We start from the raw sequence: 18879 nt of genomic DNA, 5'->3' as shown, positions 1-18879 counted from the left end.
ATAATAGACACAGAGGAATTAGATGGGGGAAGAGGGCTGTTGGTTCTGGAAACCTACTTTCATTGGAAATAATTTCAAGAGGGAACATCTAGATGAGTATAAAAGTCTTCTAAATTTAGAAAGAAATAAAACACTAAGAGGATAGAGGAGATGTAGAGGGGAAATAAAATACTAAGAGGGGAGAGGATAAGGGAGGGATCTCTAGAGGGGAAGGTGAGGGAATAGGTTAAAGGAGGGTATAGAACAGTGTTTAGATTTATTGCAATGGGGGGATAAGGGAGGGATGAGGGGAGGGCAAGGTAGCAAGTAGAAGTAAAGTAAAGGAGTTAGGGATAGGAAGTAAGAGATACACACAAACAAAAATAAAGATCAGAAGTAGAATCTGTTAGGGAAAGTATATATCTACAGATGTATGTATGTATATATGTATCTCTATATCTATATATAAATATATCTGCATTTAATTGTGGCCTGGGGGGAAAGGGGGAAAAAAGAACAAGCAAAAAGTGCACAGCAGAGAACAAAAGAAAACTGACAAGGAAGCAAAAAAAAGATGGACAGCTCTAAACAAAAAGCATAGTATTTATTATACAGGCTCTCTTGAAGTGGAAATTTATTGCTAAATATTTTGAATCCTCTCTTATGTTCTGCTGTGCATATGACATGCTTTTTTTCTTTCTTATTTTGCATTTGTTTCAATATTTAAGTTTATGTTTCTTTTTCTTTTTGTGTATTTCAGTTATAAAAAAGCAAAAAAATAAAAAAAATTTTTAAAAGATTAAATCTGGACTGTAAGTTTAGATTAATAAATCATACCTATAAAATTAGATTAATAACCTAATGGGTTATTTAAATAATTTATTAAAATTAAAACTAGACTGCATTGCATAAAATTCAAAATCAGGCTGGTTGAAGGATACGACTCCTGAACCAAGAAGAAAACAGCAATTTCTTCTGCATCTGACTTTTTTTTCCCCTGCTTCTGACATATTTTTGGAGTTGACATCCTTTAGGGAGGGAATATGTCATATCCTTAGGAAAAATAAAGTCTGAACTTCACTGAGTCAGTCCTATGAGGACAAAAAGTATTAAAGGACACAATTCCTAATAATGTCCAAAGTTTTAATTATTTATATTATAGCAGAGGAACTTTCCTATGTCAAAGAAATAACAAATCCCATCCCTACTCCCTATCATCTTATAGGATATTTATTTTTACAATAAATTGTTCTTATTCAGTTAATAACATTGTCACTTTCAACATGCTCCTTAATTTTTCTTTTTTTGTCAACTGCCAAACACCATTCAATTCAATAAACATTTATTAAACACCTACTATGTGTGAAGTATTATACTAAATATTGAGGATACAAAGACAAAGATGACAAGAGTCTATCTATGGCTTCAAGGATCTTACAATCTACTTGGAGGAAGGATACAAGGCAGAATGTTACAGGGCTAAAAGAGACAACTAGACAAAGTATGCTAAGAAAATATGAGAGAGAAAGTACACAAGTTGCAAATCTCCTTATGAAAAACAATCTGGAATCATGAATATTTTAAGTTAGCTTTTCACAATTTACAAAATTTTTTTAAGATGCTTCAGAAAACTATATATCACAGAGTTCATTCAACAACACTCACCAAAATCTATTATATCAATGAAAGGGAAGGTACTGACTATACTAGGCTACTGAGAGAAAATACAAATATGAACAAGTCAAAAAATTAATAATGTTTAAGTCCCTGACCAAAAGGAGATTATAATCTAGTAGGGAACAAATACAATAATAAACAGAATACAAAGTATGATAAATGTATCTCATTTATCTAGTAAAAAAAACTTATCTAGTAAAAAACAAAGTATGAAATTTCAGACAAGAGAAAAATTACTTCTTGCTTGTGGTAGGTGGGTAGGTGAATGGAAGTTGGGCTGGGAAAAAACAAGGGCAAGTTACATGGAGGAGGTAGCACTTGACCTAGGCCTTAAAGAATGTGAAGAATTTTAACAGGTGAATTTAGAGAAACAGTAGCATCTTGGTATCAGAAATGGTATGGCAAAAGAAAGAACATGTCTCCAGAAAGCAAGTAGCCCAGGCTGGCTGGAGTATGGGTTATGTGATGGGAGCAGTAAGTAGTGTAATTTAAAGCTGGAACCAGATTCTGAAGTGTCCTAAAAGGCAGACTATTCGTAGGTAACAGGGAACAATAGGCTCCCAATGTCTTTTCTCATACCATTTTAAATTTAGCTTTTAAAACAGTTCTTGATTTTATGTAGCAAACTGACCTAAAAGCAAATAACTGTTTGTTTTCTTAGTCTAGGAATATAGTAGCCAGTAGAGCGGAATGGCATTAGCGATGACTATTTTATTCTATGCCAGACTTCCACCCATCTTGAAAGATAAAGACTAAACTTGTGATTACATTAGGATGTGGGACCATCCAGGTGGAGAAACTACAGATTAGCACTTTTCTTCAACTTACAGTCGACTTACAGTTACCTAGAGCACTCAGAAGTTAAGTGACTCAGGCCAACTCTCCATCCACTATATCACAGTGCTTCTACAAAAAATAGTTTAAAAAGACAAAAGAGAAAGTAAAAAAGAGAAAAGAAATGCGCACTACGGTTTTGGGTATTCTGTTATTTACTACCTATACGACCATGGCCAGACTCTCTGGGCCTTAAATCTCTTCATCTATAAAATAGGGTTGTTAGACTAGATAGGATCATAGATTTAGAGTTGGAAGGAATATCAGAAGCTATCAATTCTAAACTCATTTTACAGATGAGGACTAGGGAGACTAAAAGACTTGCCCAATATAGGTGATAAGCATTAGACAGGATTTGAAGTCAGGTCCTCTAACTCAAAAAAGCCAGTGTTCTTTTCTTTTCTCCAGTCTACTGGGATTAGTTGACTATGACCCCATATTGTTCTAAATTCTATGCTTCAAAAAACCAAGGAATATAATTATATAAGTAACGCTACACAGAAAGCAACAGTTGACTACATTAAAACTTCAAAAATTTTCTAACATTCATGTCCCAGCCTAAAAATGATGTTGGGAATCTTAACCATAAAAACCGAAAGTTGAGTATTAACTACAATTTTTCCAACTTAAAAATATTGTTGTTGACATGCTATTACCATACACAAATAAATGAAGTTAGAATATTTTTGTTTTCAAGAAATAGTACAAATTACACATGGATATTCATCTGATGTAGTACATATGCCTTAAAGGAGAGTTGGGAAACCTGTGGCCTACCTCTGCCTTAAAGATATATAAAGATGCATATATGTGAAAATAATATATGTATATATTTAATCTCCCATCAGTTATCTTGGGGACGGATTTTTATTACCCCTGAAGAAAAAAAGGATACAAGAAAGAATACTAGTACTTAGCTAAACTAATGCATTTGTTCTATCCTGAATACTTCATTAATTTTTCAAGCAGGGCACAATGATGTTGCAATTTTCCATAAACACAACTGCCATATTTTTACTTCCAGAGAATAAATGAAACTTTTAAGTTATAAAGTCTAAAACATTCGATAATGGCTATGCATTCTATTAGAATTTGCTGACGTATAGTTGGATGAAGGCCATAAAGTCTCAAAACTGCACACTTATATCTTTTGTAATTTAAATATTATTTTGGAACCACTCAGTTTAATCTCAATATGTTTCATTCATTCAGAACAGTCTCCTATTTAATCCCTGTACTCCTGAAGGGATCATAATTTTCCTCTTGTTACACATGAATTATAATGGTTCCCACATAGTGTTTAATAGAACAGCCAAACAAATATGTTCTAAGTAGGTTACACACGTACACAAAGAAAACAAACAAAAACCTCCCAGGCTTATCTGGTTCTTTCAAATGCTAATAAAGCATCAAAGATGTGAATACTTTTAGTGAGTTACTCAATAATCAAGAGGGCCTTTTCACAATGTTTTCTTGTTTTTTGCTTCACAAATCTGTCACATGTATGACACTCCGTAATAAAAATAACATCAGAGCCTAAGAAGGAGTCCAATTATACCACACCAAGCAGGACCGGCAGTCGCCAAGGGCAGCCAAACATTTAGTAATTGTCCATTGTGTGTACTGAGGGTGGGAGGAGAGAGAAGAGAGAAATGTACGTGTCTGCGTGTGAAAACAGACACCGCAGCTCAGGCGGTGCAGCCACCTGCGAGATCTAGGAGCCGAAAACGAAAACGGGATTGCATCCAGTGTGTCTGCATGTATGCGTATAGGTTTTTACACAGATATTCGTATAGGAGCAGTTAAGGGGTGGGGGGATGACGGCGTTTCATCTCCATAGTCCTACCACAAGTCTCTCCCGCACTGGTCACCAACAGGAGGCTGACATGGCCGGGGCACATACGTGTGCTTGTAGCTCAGGACTTTAATAACACAATACATTCTACATTGACATCACGTGGACCCCCCCCTCCTATGTATATATACACACCCACCTACCCACAAAATGGAGCGGCCCTCTGGTGTGTGTACACACACACACACACACACACATACACACACAATGGAGCGCCCGCACCCTCGGCCTCTCGGCCTTACCTGACAGCCACCCTCACGGAGCTCTCGTCCTGGCCGCCCAACATGCTCCCGGTGCTCAGCGCTGGGCGGGGGTCGGAAGCAGCAGATCCGGGCAGCTCACACCCAGGGGCCTCCGCTTCCCTGCGGCACCCAGGGAGGGAGGGGGCTTATACGGCTCGGAGCGGAGATGAGAGGCGGTTGGCGGGAGGCGGGAGGCTGGAGGCGGAGGGCAGAGTCGGAGGCCGCAGCTCACCTCCACAACGCCCCTGCCATGTTGGGCGACTGAATGGAAAGGTGGCGGCCACGGCGAAACGGGAGGAGGTGGAGAGTGATTCACCAGCCACTCAGAGGCCGCCCCCCTTCTCCTCCCCCCCCGAGAATGTGAAGCTTAAATGGATCGCAGGCCGGCTCTGCACTTCCCTGGGACCCACCCCGCGGCCCGCCCCTTTCCTTCCCGGTCCTGCCCGCGGCCTCCCAGCAGGCGTGGCTCTGGCTCCTCCTGGTCCGTCAGGTTCCAAGCTCCGCAATGCGTCAGTTGCTGCAGCCGGCTCCAGGCTTCCACTCGCCCTCGTCTCCCAAGTCCTGCTTTATGGGTTCTCACAGAAGACAGGGGAAACCTACACTTGGACGCCCACCACCTCTTCCCATCCCTGCATGTAGTGCCTGAAACTAGGCAGATGGTGCCCAGTTCAGGGCCTGTTTTCATCCTTAGCTTTAATAGTATTCTTCCCCGGCTTAGATTTTAAACGCCCCCCCCTGAACCCTCCCCACCCACGCCCTGCCTTCCCATTTCGCCATACCCAACACCCTCAATGCCAAAAATCCTTTCTGCCAGGCAAGCGCTTTCATTGTGCATTAACACTGTGCTCTCTGACTTTTTAATCAGTTACAGTGTATAGCATTCAAGGGCAAAAAGGAAAACTATTTACTTTGAGAGGCCTTACTAAATTATACTTAAACCAATTATTAGTTACTAATATAAGGGTTGCATCTTCGGATGTCTGGAATTCCCAGAACTGTTATTTCCATTATGCAGAAAATTATTTTCCATCAAGTTCTATTAACCCCAGGGATTTATCAACCGTCCAACATCTTTCGCTTTTGTGATATTACTCCTATTTTGCTTCCATGAACCTTTTTTTGTTGTTCAGTTGTATTGGACTCTTCATGATCCCTTTTGAAAGTTTTCTTGGCAAAGATATTGGAGTATTTTACCATTTCTTCCTCCAGCTCATTTTACAGATGAGGAAACTGAGTCAAATAAGGTTAAGTGACTTGCCCACAGTCAAACAGCTAGTTTGAGGCCACATTTGAACTTGGGAAAATGAGTCTTCCTGACTCCAAGCCTAGACAGTTTTTAGAAATGGCCTTTTTAACTTAATCACAATGTCTGTTTTCTGAAACACATTATCATACATTACTACAAATAAATAAATTCATATCACAAAGTCCAATAGAGCTGGGTGCATTGGCAGTATCCAAATAGATGCAGTATCCAAAGTACAGGCTGTCTATAATTACAAACAAAATATAAAGCAACAGATATGGACAATAGGTCAAAACAGAAAAAAACAGAGTAAAGCCCTCTAATCTTTCTGCCCACCTATCCTTTTTTTTTTCAGCCTTGTTCATTTTATTTTTAATTTATGGAATAAAATAAGCATTTCCATAACTGTAATAAAAAAAGATGATTGCACATGAAACTGCAAATCTATTATGTACAACTTGTTTTTTTATAAGATAAAGTTATATAAATCTTTTTCTTTCTTTTCCCTCCCCCCAAATGACTACCATTAGACACAAATATGTATATATGTAAAATCATTCTATATACACTCTTATTTATGTGTTCTTAATGCTTTCATAGTCATCTTCCTAAAGCATCATTTTTACCATGTCACTGATCTACTCAAAAGCCTTCAGTGAAATATAAGCCCTTCAGTCGTTTCAGTGGTGTCCGACTCTTCATGACCCCATTTGGGATATTCTTGGCGAAGATACTAGATTGGTTTGCCATTTCCTTCCCATAGATACTCAGATACCCAGAGATAATTACAAAACACATAAGAATGCAGCATAGCAGAGTATAATGAACTGCCCTTGAAGCCAGGATCATCTGTGCTCAAATCCCATATTGGCTATGTGACCTTGGGCAAATCAATTACCCATTCAATGCTCTAGGCAACTGTAAGTTGAAGATAAGGTGCCAATTTGAATTAGTAAAGGAAGTTCCTTGCTGGAGCTTCCTATGCCAATGAAATCACAGGTCTTATTCTTATCCTCTATAAGAAAAAAAAATGTAAGGAGACAAGAACAGTAAGGAGAGGAGGTGGACCATCAAAGGACAATGCCTCCAAATACTTTGGTGTAGTTACAGCCTTGGATCATATCACTTCCCTACCTCCTGTGACTTCCCATTGCCTACAGATTCAAGTCCATACTTCTTAACCTGGAATTCAAGGTCCACCATGATCTTCCCCTATCTACATTTCTGTGTTTATCTCTTATTTATAATCCTACAGTATATTCCAGACAAATTAGACTACTTGTTATACCTAAATACATACGATTGACTGTCTTCATACTATTCCTTCAGCCTGAAATCTGCTCCAACACCCATCTCTGCCTATCAAAATCCTACTTAGAATCTTAGCTCATACAGTAGCATCTTCATAAAATTTTTTCTGATGCATTCAACAGAATGTCAGCTCCTCCTTTACTATTTATTTCTCTTTTAAAAATTAGTCATATTTTTCCTTACTTTATAATTAGTTGTATACTTGCCTTTTCTCCTCCACTAAACTATAAACTACTTAAAGACATAGATGGAATCTTGTCCCTTTTTTGTATCACCCTGCTACCGTTATATATCATAGAAATCAGAGAAACTGTGCAAGAAAGAATATGTTACAGACAATACAGAATGCAGAAGCTTTCCCATTGAGATCAAGGTAACTCAGTTCAACCAGGACAAAGAGTCTCAAATCTTGCCCAAGGAGAAGATCCCCAAAGCCTCTACTGGAGCAAAGTAGGGTTAGGGACACAACTGCCAGCTCCTCTAATGTTAGCTTCTTCCAAAGTCTTTTCGTTTAGCAACCTAAAGTGGGATTGGCATCTTCTGTCTTCTTCCTCAAAGCTGGAAGCCAGAAATACCCAAAGCAACTGCAGAGTCTGAAAAGACTCGAAGAGACTCTCGAGCTTGAAGAGACTTGAAGAATGTCTGAAGAGACTGGCCCTCTCCTCTTTCTGTCTCTCTGATCAACTTTTCCCCACTGCTCACACTATCACAGGGCATAGATCTCCCACAATGAGGAGAGAGTCATATACCAATGGGCTTTGGGAATGGGGTAATACGAATCATCCCCAAATTGTATATTCATATTTAAACACAGAAACTTTCCAGAAATCCTTTGCAAATTTCTAGAAATTTGTAGAAAGACTGTCTCATCTACATGGAAGAAAGCAGAGAATTACTGATGTTTTAGGAAACGTTGCAATCTAAGGACCATATATAACAGAAGTCCCATGGAAGTCCTATTTCCTTACCCCCTCCTCATAGGGTAGGAGGTTGGATTAGGTAATATCTAATGTTTCTTTAAACTCAAAAATTATTATATAATTCTTTGATTGAAAATTTACTCTATAGCATAACAGACATTTGGATCTGTTAAATTATGTAAAAAAAGTCACAAAGAGCAATAACTCATTTAAATTCTTCTAATTATTTGTATTGCAATATCACCAATTTCTTTAAAAAAAATCTTCATGGAGCAGAACCAAGATGACAGAGAAAGGTCAGGGACTCTTCTAAGCTCTCCCCCAAACCCCTACGAACGACATTAAATATTGCCTAAAATAGGATTCTGTGGCTTTGCCTATACCTGGATCTGGGTTGGAGTCCTGGGTCCGAGTCCCAGGACAAGGAGAAACACTAGCACACCAGAGCTTACAGGGATTCTGGTCACAGTTCCAGGGCAGAAAAGAGTGCTTGTGGTTACTCACAGACCACAGTACAGACCAAGAGAATAGTAAACAAACCTCTCCCTAAATTATACCATCTTAAAAGAACTGAAAACTTACAGGTCCCCAGAATTATCTCTGAAAACAGCTGTACAAAAAAAAAAATCTGATGCTTGGAAGAGTGTGTCCTCCACCCCTAAAAGCAGAACCCCATTTTAGCATCGAGTAAAAAGTATAGGAAAATGAGGAAACAAGTGAAAAATATTTTAACTATAGAATTCCTTCTGACAAGGAAGATCAAAACACACATTCCAAAGTCAAAACTGCTACATCCAAAGCCTCAGATAAAAATATGAATTGGTCTCAGACCATGAAAGAATTCAAAAAGGATTTTTAAAATCAAGTAAGAGAGATAGAGGGGAAAATGGGAAGAGAAATGAAAGTGATGCAAGAAAATCATGACACAAAGAGTCAAGAGCTTAGTAAAGGAGACACAAACACACATGCACACACACACACACACACACACACACACACACACACACACACACACAAGAAAATAACACCTTGAAAAACAGAATAGACCAAATGGTAATAGAGGCACAAAAATACAATAAAGAGAAGAATGTCTTGAAAAGCAGAATTGGTCAAATGGAAAAAGATATACAAAAATTCACTAAAGAGAAGAACTCCTTAAAAAGCAGAATTGGCAAGAGGCATGGGGGTGGGGCAGAGCCAAGAAAAGGCAAGGAATTGCCTGAGTTCCCCCCAAAACCCCTTTGAACATTTTAAAATATTGCCTCAAAACAAATTCTGGAGCTACAGGACCCTCAAAAGGATGAGATGAAACACATTTCCATCCAAAGACGATTTAGACAGTTGGCAGAAAAGGTCTGTCACCTGGATGATAATGGAGCTCAGTTTAGTGAAGATCAGCCAGGGCAGACTGAGCCCAACAAACCAGGAACAGGCCTTCAGGGCAACTGGATCAGTGGCAGCAATGGTGGTTTCCAAATTCCTCAGCCCACAGATGATAAGGGGATCAGACAACTGATTAAAAAGAGATTACAGGAATCTCTTTGCTGGCACTGGGGGCAGGATTCTGTTGTTTTGCCCATACTCAGATCTGGGTGAGGAGGAGCACTAGCACACCAGAGCTTGTGGCCCCCATGGCAGCAGTGATCTTGGTCACAGTGCCAGGGCAGAAAAAGAGTGTTTCTGGTTGCTCAGAGACTAGAGAACAGGCCAGGAGAGTACTAAAGATACCTCTTCTTAGATCATACCACCTTGGAAGAACTGAAACTTACAGGTCCTCATAATTATCTCTGAAAACACCTGCACAAAAGCCCTGAAGCTTGGGACAGCATGCTCTCCACCCCCAGAAGCAGAGCCCCACTTTAGCAGAATTAAAAGTCAAGAAATAAGCTGAAAAAATTAACCAACAAGAGAAAAATATTCTGACTGTAGAAAGTTACTATGGTGACAAGGAAGATCAAAACAGAAACTCAAAAGAAGACAACAGTCAAAACTCCTACATCCAAAGCCTCAAAGAAAAATATGAGTTAGTCTCAGGCCATGGAAGAGCTCAAAAAGCATTTTGAAAAATCAAATAAGACAGGTAAAGAAAAGTTGGGAAGATAAATGAGAGTGATGTAAGAAAATCATGAAAAAAAGAGTCAACAGCTTGGTAACGAGGAACAAAAAATACTGAAGAAAATAATACCTTAAAAAAACAAAATAGGCCAATAGGTAAAAAGAGTTATTAAAAATCCAGTGAGGAGAAGAATGCCTTGAAAAGCAGAATTTTCCAAATGGAAAAAGATATACAATAATTAACTGAAAAGAACTCCTTAAAAAGTAGAATTTGCCAAATGGAAGAAGAGGTACAAAAGCTCACTGAAGAAAATCATTCCTTAAAAATTAGAATTGGGCAAGTGGAAGCTAATGACTTTATGAGGTATGAGGAAACAACAAAACAAAATCGAAAGAATGAAAAAGTAGAAGAAAATGTGAAATATCTCATTGAGAAAACAACTGTTCTAGAAAATAGATTCAGGAAAGATAATTTTAAAATTATTAGACTCTCTCAAAGCCAGATCAAAACAAAGAGCTTAGACATCATCTTTCAAGAAATTATCAAGGAAAACTGCCCTGATATGCTAGAAACAGAGGGTAAAGTAGAAATGGAAAGAATTCACTGATCACCTCTTGAAAGAGATCCCAAAATGAAAACTTACAGGAATATCATAGCCAAATTCCAGAGCTCCCAGGTCAAGGAGGAAATAATGTAAGCAGCCAAAAAGAAACAATTCAAATATCATGAAATGGCAGTCAGGATAATACAAGCTTTAGCAGTTTCTACATTAAAGGATCAGAGGGCTTGGAATATAATATTCTGAAGGGCAAAAGAGCTAGGATTACAATCAAGAATTACCTATCCAGCAAAACTGAGTGAAATCCTTCAGGGAAAAAAAAATAGATATTCAATAAAATAGAGGACTTTTAAGCATTCCTAATGAAAAGACTAGAGCTGAATAGAAAATTTGACTTTCAAATGCAAGACTCAAGAGAATCATGACAAGGTAAACAGGAAAGACAACTTATGAGAGATTTAATAAGGTTAGACTATTTACATTCCTACATTAGAAAATTATACTTGTAACTCCTAAAAAATCTTCCTCATTGTTAGGGCACAGGTGTGAGATGAATATGATGGGATAATTATCTAGAAAATAAAATTAAGGGGTAAGAGAGGAATGCACTGGGAGAAAGAGAAAGGGAGAGGTAGAATGGGGTAAATTATCTGACATAAAAGAGAAGTGAAAGAGCTTTTACAGTAGAAGGGGAAATGGGAATTGTTGAGAGAAGCACATGAACCTTACTCTCATCAGAATTGATTCAAAGTGAGAATAACAGACACACTCAGTTGGGGTGGCAGTCTATCTTATCATATTGGAAAGTAAGAGGGAAAAGGGATAAGAGAAGAGGGGGAGGTGATAGAAAAGAGAGCAGTAGGAAGAGGTAAAAGTCAGAAGTAAAATACTTTTGAGAATGAACAGGGTGAAAGGAGAGAGAGAGTAGGATAAATGAGGGAAATTGGATGGAGATAAATACATAGTAATCATTACTGTAACTGATAAAGACCTCATTCCTCAAATATATAGAAAACTGAGTCAAATTTATAGGAATAAGAGCCATTCCTCAATTGATAAATTTTCAAAGGATATGAACAGGCAGTTTTCAGACAAAGTAATCAAAACTATCTGTAGTCATATGAAAAAAAATGCTCTAAATCACTATTGCTGAGAGAAATGTAAATAAAAACACAACCCTGAGCTACCACTCCATAGTTAACAAATTGGCTAATATGACAGAAAAGTAAAATGACAAATGTTGGTGGGGATGTGGGAAAAATAAAACACCAATGTACTATTGGTGAAGTTATATAGTGATTCAACCATTCTGAAGAGCAGTTTGGAACTATGCCCAAAGGGCAAGAAAACTATGCATGCCCTATGACCAAGCAATACCACTACTAGGTCTATATCCCAAAGACATAAAAAACAAAAAGGAAAAGGATCTGTATGTACAATAATATTTATAGCAGCTTTTTTAGTGGTAGCAAAGAATTAGAAATTGAGATGTCCATCATTTGGAGAATGGCTGAACAGATTTTCATATGTGATTGTGATGGAATGCTATTGTGTTATAAGAAATGACAAGCAGGTTGTTCTTGAAAAAACCTGGAAAGACTTATATGAATTGATGCAAAGCGAAATGAGCAGAAGCAAGACAACATTTTATACAGTAACAGTAATATTGTATAATCGTCATTTGTGAATGACTTAGCTATTCTCAGCAATACAGTGATCTAAAACAGTTCTGAATGACTTATGATGAAAAATGCTATTCATATCCACATAAAGAACTGATGTAGTCTGAATGCAAATCGAAGTAGACTTTTTCTTTTCTTTCTTTATTTTTTCTTGGGGTTTTTTGCCTGTTTTCTTTCACAACATGACCAACATGGAAATCTGTTTTGCATGAGTGTATGTGTATAACCTATATCAAATTGTTTACCTTCTCAATAAAGAGGGATGGGAGGAAAGGAAGGACAGAATTTGGAACTCAAAATTTTTTTTTGAATAAATGTTTAAAGTTGTTTTTGCATGTAATTGGTGGAAAAATAAAATATTAAAACTTTTAAAATTATAGACTCATTTTAGAAACTTTTAAAACCACTTAAAAACCAAATATTTTAAATAACCTCCTAATTTCTGTCTTCAATTTTATTCTGACTCCTTCTTCTTCCTCTTTTTCTTCTTCTCCTCCTGGTTACTTTCAAAAACTAGTGATTATACCATTCATTAATTCATATCTAAGAGGAAATAGTGGAATTATGGACAAATTTTAATGCATGTGTTTACCAGAATCAGAACTTAGATTTTTAAAATATATTCAATATCTTGTGCCTAAGTTCTAGAGCAAGAAGAATACCAAAGGACAAAATATTTTTCTCCTGGCACATGAAGTTTTAAGAGATTTTAGGTTATAGCTGATACATTTGGTCTATACAATTTTATGTTCACTATGACCTAGTTTGTTCCCCTAGACTATTTAATTACATTTAAATGTAAAGTATCCTTACTGAGTAATGTTAGTAACTTGAGCCCAGTTAGTAATAGGAATGCTTTTTTTGCTAACTATACAGGACTGAACTTGATAGTTTTGTGGAGGGAGGGAGAATAGTGTGCTAAAAGTCATTCATTATAACTTTATTTTAATGATACTTTGAATTTTAAATATTATAGAATGTTAATTAGCATTCATTCTGAATAGGCTTTTCATTCTTTCAGCCTTCGTTTCCCTATTTGTACCAAGAAAAGGCTGCACTAGATTTCCAAGTTTCCTCTCTTTTACATGGTTCTGTAATAAATAAACCTTCCCTTTCTATTTTTACTTTACCTTTTACCCTCCTTCATTCCTCATCTATTATGTTAAGAACCCTGACATTTACTTTCTATTCTAATGTAAAAAAGGTATAAAACAGTATAAAGAAGCTTTTATAATGATTTTTTTTTCCTTTAGGAAGTATAAAGAAAATCTTCAATCAAATTTAATAGAATTATAGGGCAGTAATCCATTGGCTAGCTGAAAAATCATTCGTGTTTCTAGTGGCTTTTAAAAAGTCAACCTGCCATCATCAAAACCACCTGATATTCATTAAAGAATAAAGAGAAAGATAAATTGTTGGTTGTTGTCTTTTATTCTCAAAGAGAACCAAAATGACCACTATATTGGGGTAAAGGTACAATGTGTCCAACTGTGGCTGATCAGACCAGTAAGAACTCAGAAGGCTCTACCACAGATTGGGCCCAAAGAGTCCATATGAACATTTGGAATGAAGCTGGCTCTAAATTTGCTCATTTTGTGTTTCTTTTGAGCTATTACAATTCTACTTTGCTTAGAGAGTACAGCACTTTCTTTGATGCGAGTCTGGCATGCTGGGTAGTTCTGTGCCAGTCTCTTCTATGTTTTATAATTGATTCCAAGGTTCTTCAGAGAGACCTTGAGAGTGTCCTTGTATCACTTTCTCTGATCTTCACGAGAACACTTGCCTTGTGTGAGTTTTCCATAAAATAGTCTTTTAGGCCAACATATTTTTGGCTTTCGAACATGGCCAGCCCGTCAGAGTTACACTGTCTGCAGTAGGGTTTGGGGGCTTGGTAGTTCAGCTTGAGAAAGGACCTCAGTGTCCAGTACCTTATCTTGCCAGGTGATCTTCAGAATCTTCCTAAGACAATTCAAATGGAAGCAATTCAATTTCCTGGCATAGCACTGGTAGAATGTCAAGGTTTCACAGGCATGAGATCAGCACAATGGCTCTACAGACCTTTGGTAGGCAATCTAATACCTCTTCTCTTCCACACTTTCCTTTGGAGCCTGCAAACACTGAGCTAGCTCTGGCAACGTATGTGTCTATCTCATCATCTATGTGCATATCCTTGGAAAGTATACTGCCAAAGAAAATGAACTTATCTACAGCATTCAAAATTTCCCCATTTGCTATAACCCTTGGTTCTCTGTATGGATGGAGTGGTGCTGGCTGGAGGAGAACCTCTGTTTTGGGGGGATTTTTTTGGGGGGTGGGTTGGTGTTAGTTATCAGGCCAACATTAACACAAGCAGCAGAGAATTGACCCATACTTTGTTGCATCTCAGCCTCAAAGGCTTCATTGAGTGTGCAATCATTTGCAAACAAAAAGTCATGTACCGACTGTCCCTCCACTTTAGCCTTTTCAAATTAAGTAATTTATCATCATTGAGGTAGCTGACCTTGATGCCATTTTCATCCTCATCCAAGACATCTGACAACATAGCTAACATCATGCTAAAAGGCATGGGAGCAAGCACACAGCCCTGCTTCATTCCATTGGGAACTGGGAACTGGGAAAGCATAAAAGCATCATCCATTATCCAGAACCCATGCAAGCATGCCATCTTGAATCTGACATACAATATTGATCAACTTCTCCAGGCAACCAAATTTTGCCATGATCTTCCACAAACTCTTGTGACAGTATCAAAGGCCTTGGTCAGATTGATGAACATTGTATACAGACCTCTGTTCTGCTCCTGAAATTTCTCTGAAGTTGCTGGGCAGCAAACACTATATCAACCGTTCCTCAGCCCTTTCTGAGGCGGCACTAGCTCTTGGTTAAATGACTGTTTTCCAAGTGAAGGATCAGCTTATTAAGGAGGACTCTGGCAAGAATCTCGCCAGTAGTGACTAAGAAAGAGGCTCCCTGCCCCCGTAATTATCACAGGACAACCTATTTCTCTTTCCTTTATAGAAATGGACAGTGGAGGCATCCTTGAACTCCTGGGGGATAACCCAGAAGATTTCAGTCAGCTTTGGCCTTGTAAAATTCAGCTGGACTTAATAGGATCAGTATCAGGTGCTTTGTCCCAGGAGAGGAGCCTAATGGCATTTAAAATCTCTTCTTCAGTTGGAAATTTGACTAGAGAGGGACTGACTTTAATTTGAGGTACATGATCAATGGTTTCAACACTAATTTTTAAAAAAATTTTATGAATTTATTTTGATTGATCAACAATCACTTCCATACACTTTTGAGCTTAAAACTTTTCTCTCCCTTCCTCTCCACCACCCTCCCCAAGATGACGTACAATCTCATATAGGTTACACATTTGCATTCCTATTAAACACATTTTCACATTAGTGAAGTGGTAAGTAAAAATTAAAACCAATAGGAGGAACCATTAGAAAGAGGAAGCAAGGGGCAGCTAGGTGGCGCAGTGGATAGAACACTGGCCCTGAAGTCAGGAGGACCTGAGTTCAAATCTGACCTCAGACCAAACACTTGAAATTTACTAGCTGTGTGACTCTGGGCAAGTCACTTAACCCCAATTGCCTAAAAACAAAAAAAAAAACCCAAAAAAAAAAGAGGAAACAAACCTCAACAGAAGAGAAAAAAAATGATAGTGATTCAACTTCCATAGTTCTTTCTTTGGATATGGATAGCATTTTCCATCACCAGGCCTCTGGGGATGTCTTAGATCCTTGTATTACTGAGAAGGGTTAAGTTTAACAATATTAGTCATTGCACAAAGTGGCTGTTATTGTGTACAAAGTCCTCTTGGTTCTGCTCACTTCACTCAGCATCAGACCATATAAGTCTTTCCAGGTTTTTCTGAAGTCAGCCTGTTCATCATTTCTTACAGCACAATACTATTCCATTACATTCATATACCACAACTTGCTCAGCCATTCCCCAATTGATCCTCTCAATTTCCAATTTTTTGCCACTACAAAAAGAGCTGCTATGAACATTTTTGTACATGTGGGTCCTTTTCCCATTTGTATGATCTCTTTGGGATATAGCCCTAGAAGTGCTATTGCTGGATCAAAGGGTATGCACATTTTTATAGCCCTTTGGGCATAGTTCCAAATTGTTCTCCAAAATGGTTGGATCATTTCACAACTCCACCAACAATGTATTAGTGTTCCAATTTTCCCACATCCTCTCCAACATTTATCATTTTCCTGTTTTGTCATGTTGGCCAATCTGATAGGTGTGATGTGGTACCTCAGAGTTGTTTTGATTTGCATTTCTCTAATCAGTAGTGATTTAGAGCACTTTTTCATATGACTATAGATGGCTTTAATTTCTTCATCTGAGAACCATCTGTTCATATCCTTTGAGCATTTATCAATTGGGGAATGGCTTCTATTCTTATAAATTTGTCTTAATTCTCTATATATTTTAGAAATGAGGCCTTTATCAGAGAGACTGGTTGTAAAAATTCTTTCCCAATTTTCTACCTTCCTTCTAATCTTAGTTGCATTGGCTTTGTTTGTGCAAAAACTTTTCAATTTAATGTAATCAAAATTATCCATTTTGCTTTTCATAATGTTCTCTATCTCCTGTTTGGTCATGAATTCTTCTGTTCTCCATAGATCTGATAGGTAAACTATTCCTTGTTCTCCCAGTTTACTTATGGTATCAGCCTTTATATCTAAGTCATGAACCCATTTTGACTTTATTTTGGTATATGGTGTGAGATTTGGGTCTATGCCTAGTTTCTGCCATACTCTTTTCCAGTTTTCCCAGCAGTTTTTTTCAAAGAGTGGGTTCTTATCCCAGAAGCTGGGGTCTTTGGGTTTATCAAATAATAGATTACTATAGTCATTGACTACTGTGTCTTGCATATTTAACCTATTCCACTGATCCACCTCTATTTCTTAGCCAGTACCAAGCAGTTTTGATGATTGCTGCTTTATAATACAATTTAAGATCTGGAATTGCTAGGCCACCTTCCCCTGCATTTCTTTTCATTAGTTCCTTTGATATTCTGGACCTTTTGTTTTTCCAAATGAATCTTGTTATTATTTTTTCTAACTCTATAAAATAATTTTTGGTAGTTTGATTGGTATGGCACTGAATAAGTAAATTAGCTTAGGTAGGATTGTCATTTTTATTATATTAGCTCGGCCTACCCATGAGCAACTGATGTTTTTCCAATTATTTAGATCTGATTTTATTTGTGTGAAAAGTGTTTTGTAATTGTGTTCATAGAGTTCCTGGGTTTGTTTGGGAGGTAGACTCCTAAATATTTTATAATGTCTACAGTAAGTTTAAATGGGATTTCTCTTTCTATCTCTTGCTGTTGGGCTTTGTTGGTAATATATAGAAATGCTGATGATTTATGTGGGTTTATTTTATAGCCTGCAACTTTGCTAAAGTTGTTTATTATTTCAAGTAGTTTTTTACTTGATTCTCTAGGATTCTCTAAGTATATCATCATGTCATCTGCAAAGAGTGATAGCTTTGTTTCTTCTTTGCCTATTCTAATGCCTTCAATTTCTTTTTCTTCTCTTATTGCTAAAGCTAAGGTTTCCAGTACAATATTGAATAACAGTGGTGATAATGGACATCCTTGTTTCACCCCGATCTTATTGGAAATGCTTCTAGCCTGTCCCCATTACATATAATGCTTGCTGAAGGTTTTAGATATATGCTATTTATTATTTTAAGGAAGACTCCATTTATACCTATGCTTTCTAGTGTTTTTAATAGGAATGGGTGTTGTATTTTATCAAAAGCTTTTTCTGCATCTATTGAGATGATCATGTGGTTTCTGTTGGTTTTGTGTTGATATGCTCAATGATGCTGATAGTTTTCCTAATATTGAACCAACCCTGCATTCCTGGTATAAATCCTACCTGGTCATAGTGTATTATTCTTGTGATAAGTTGCTGCAATCTACTTGCTAGTATTTTGTTTAAAATTTTTGCATCTATATTCATTAGAGAAATTGGTCTATAATTTTCTTTCTCTTTTGACTCTTCCTGGTTTAGGTATCAACACCATATTTGTATCATAAAAAGAATTTGGTAAGACTCCTTCTTCACCTATTTTCCCAAATAGTCTATATAGTATTGGAATTAATTGTTCTTTAAATGTTTGATAGAATTCGCATGTAAATCCATCTGGCCCTGGAGATTTTTTCCTAGGGAGTTCATCAATGGCTTGTTCAATTTCTTTTTCTGAGATGGGGTTATTTAAGTATTTTACTTCCTCTTCGGTTAATCTGGGCAATTTATATTTTTGTAAATATGTATCCATTTCACTAAGATTGTCAAATTTGTTGGCATATAGTTGGGCAAAATAATTCCTAATTATTGTTTTAATTTCCTCTTCCTTGGTGGTAGCTTCACCCTTTTCATTCTTGATACTAGTAATTTGGTTTTCTTCTTTCTTTTTTTTAATTAAATTAACCAAAGGTTTATCTATTTTATTTTTTTTCATAAAACCAGCTCTTAGTTTTA

General features: G+C 37.1%; 1 protein-coding gene across 1 annotated transcript in view; it reads right to left on the bottom strand.

Annotated features, from left to right (window-relative positions):
- The window catches only part of KIF21A (kinesin family member 21A), a 171524-nt gene extending 166556 nt beyond the window's left edge, over nucleotides 1–4968 (bottom strand). Inside the window, 1 exon segment of the mRNA XM_020973700.2 lies at nucleotides 4588–4968. Within this exon segment, the coding sequence (XP_020829359.1) occupies nucleotides 4588–4631 (44 nt within the window). The 5' untranslated portion in view covers nucleotides 4632–4968.
- Nucleotides 4969–18879: the final 13911 nt, after the last annotated feature.

Source organism: Phascolarctos cinereus, unplaced genomic scaffold (genome assembly GCF_003287225.1).
Source record: "Phascolarctos cinereus isolate Bilbo 61053 unplaced genomic scaffold, phaCin_HiC Scaffold_1;HRSCAF=81, whole genome shotgun sequence".
Classification (NCBI taxonomy): Eukaryota; Metazoa; Chordata; class Mammalia; order Diprotodontia; family Phascolarctidae; genus Phascolarctos; species Phascolarctos cinereus.
The sequence above is the reverse complement of the archived record's forward strand: the minus strand, read 5'-3'. Positions and strand labels throughout refer to the sequence as shown.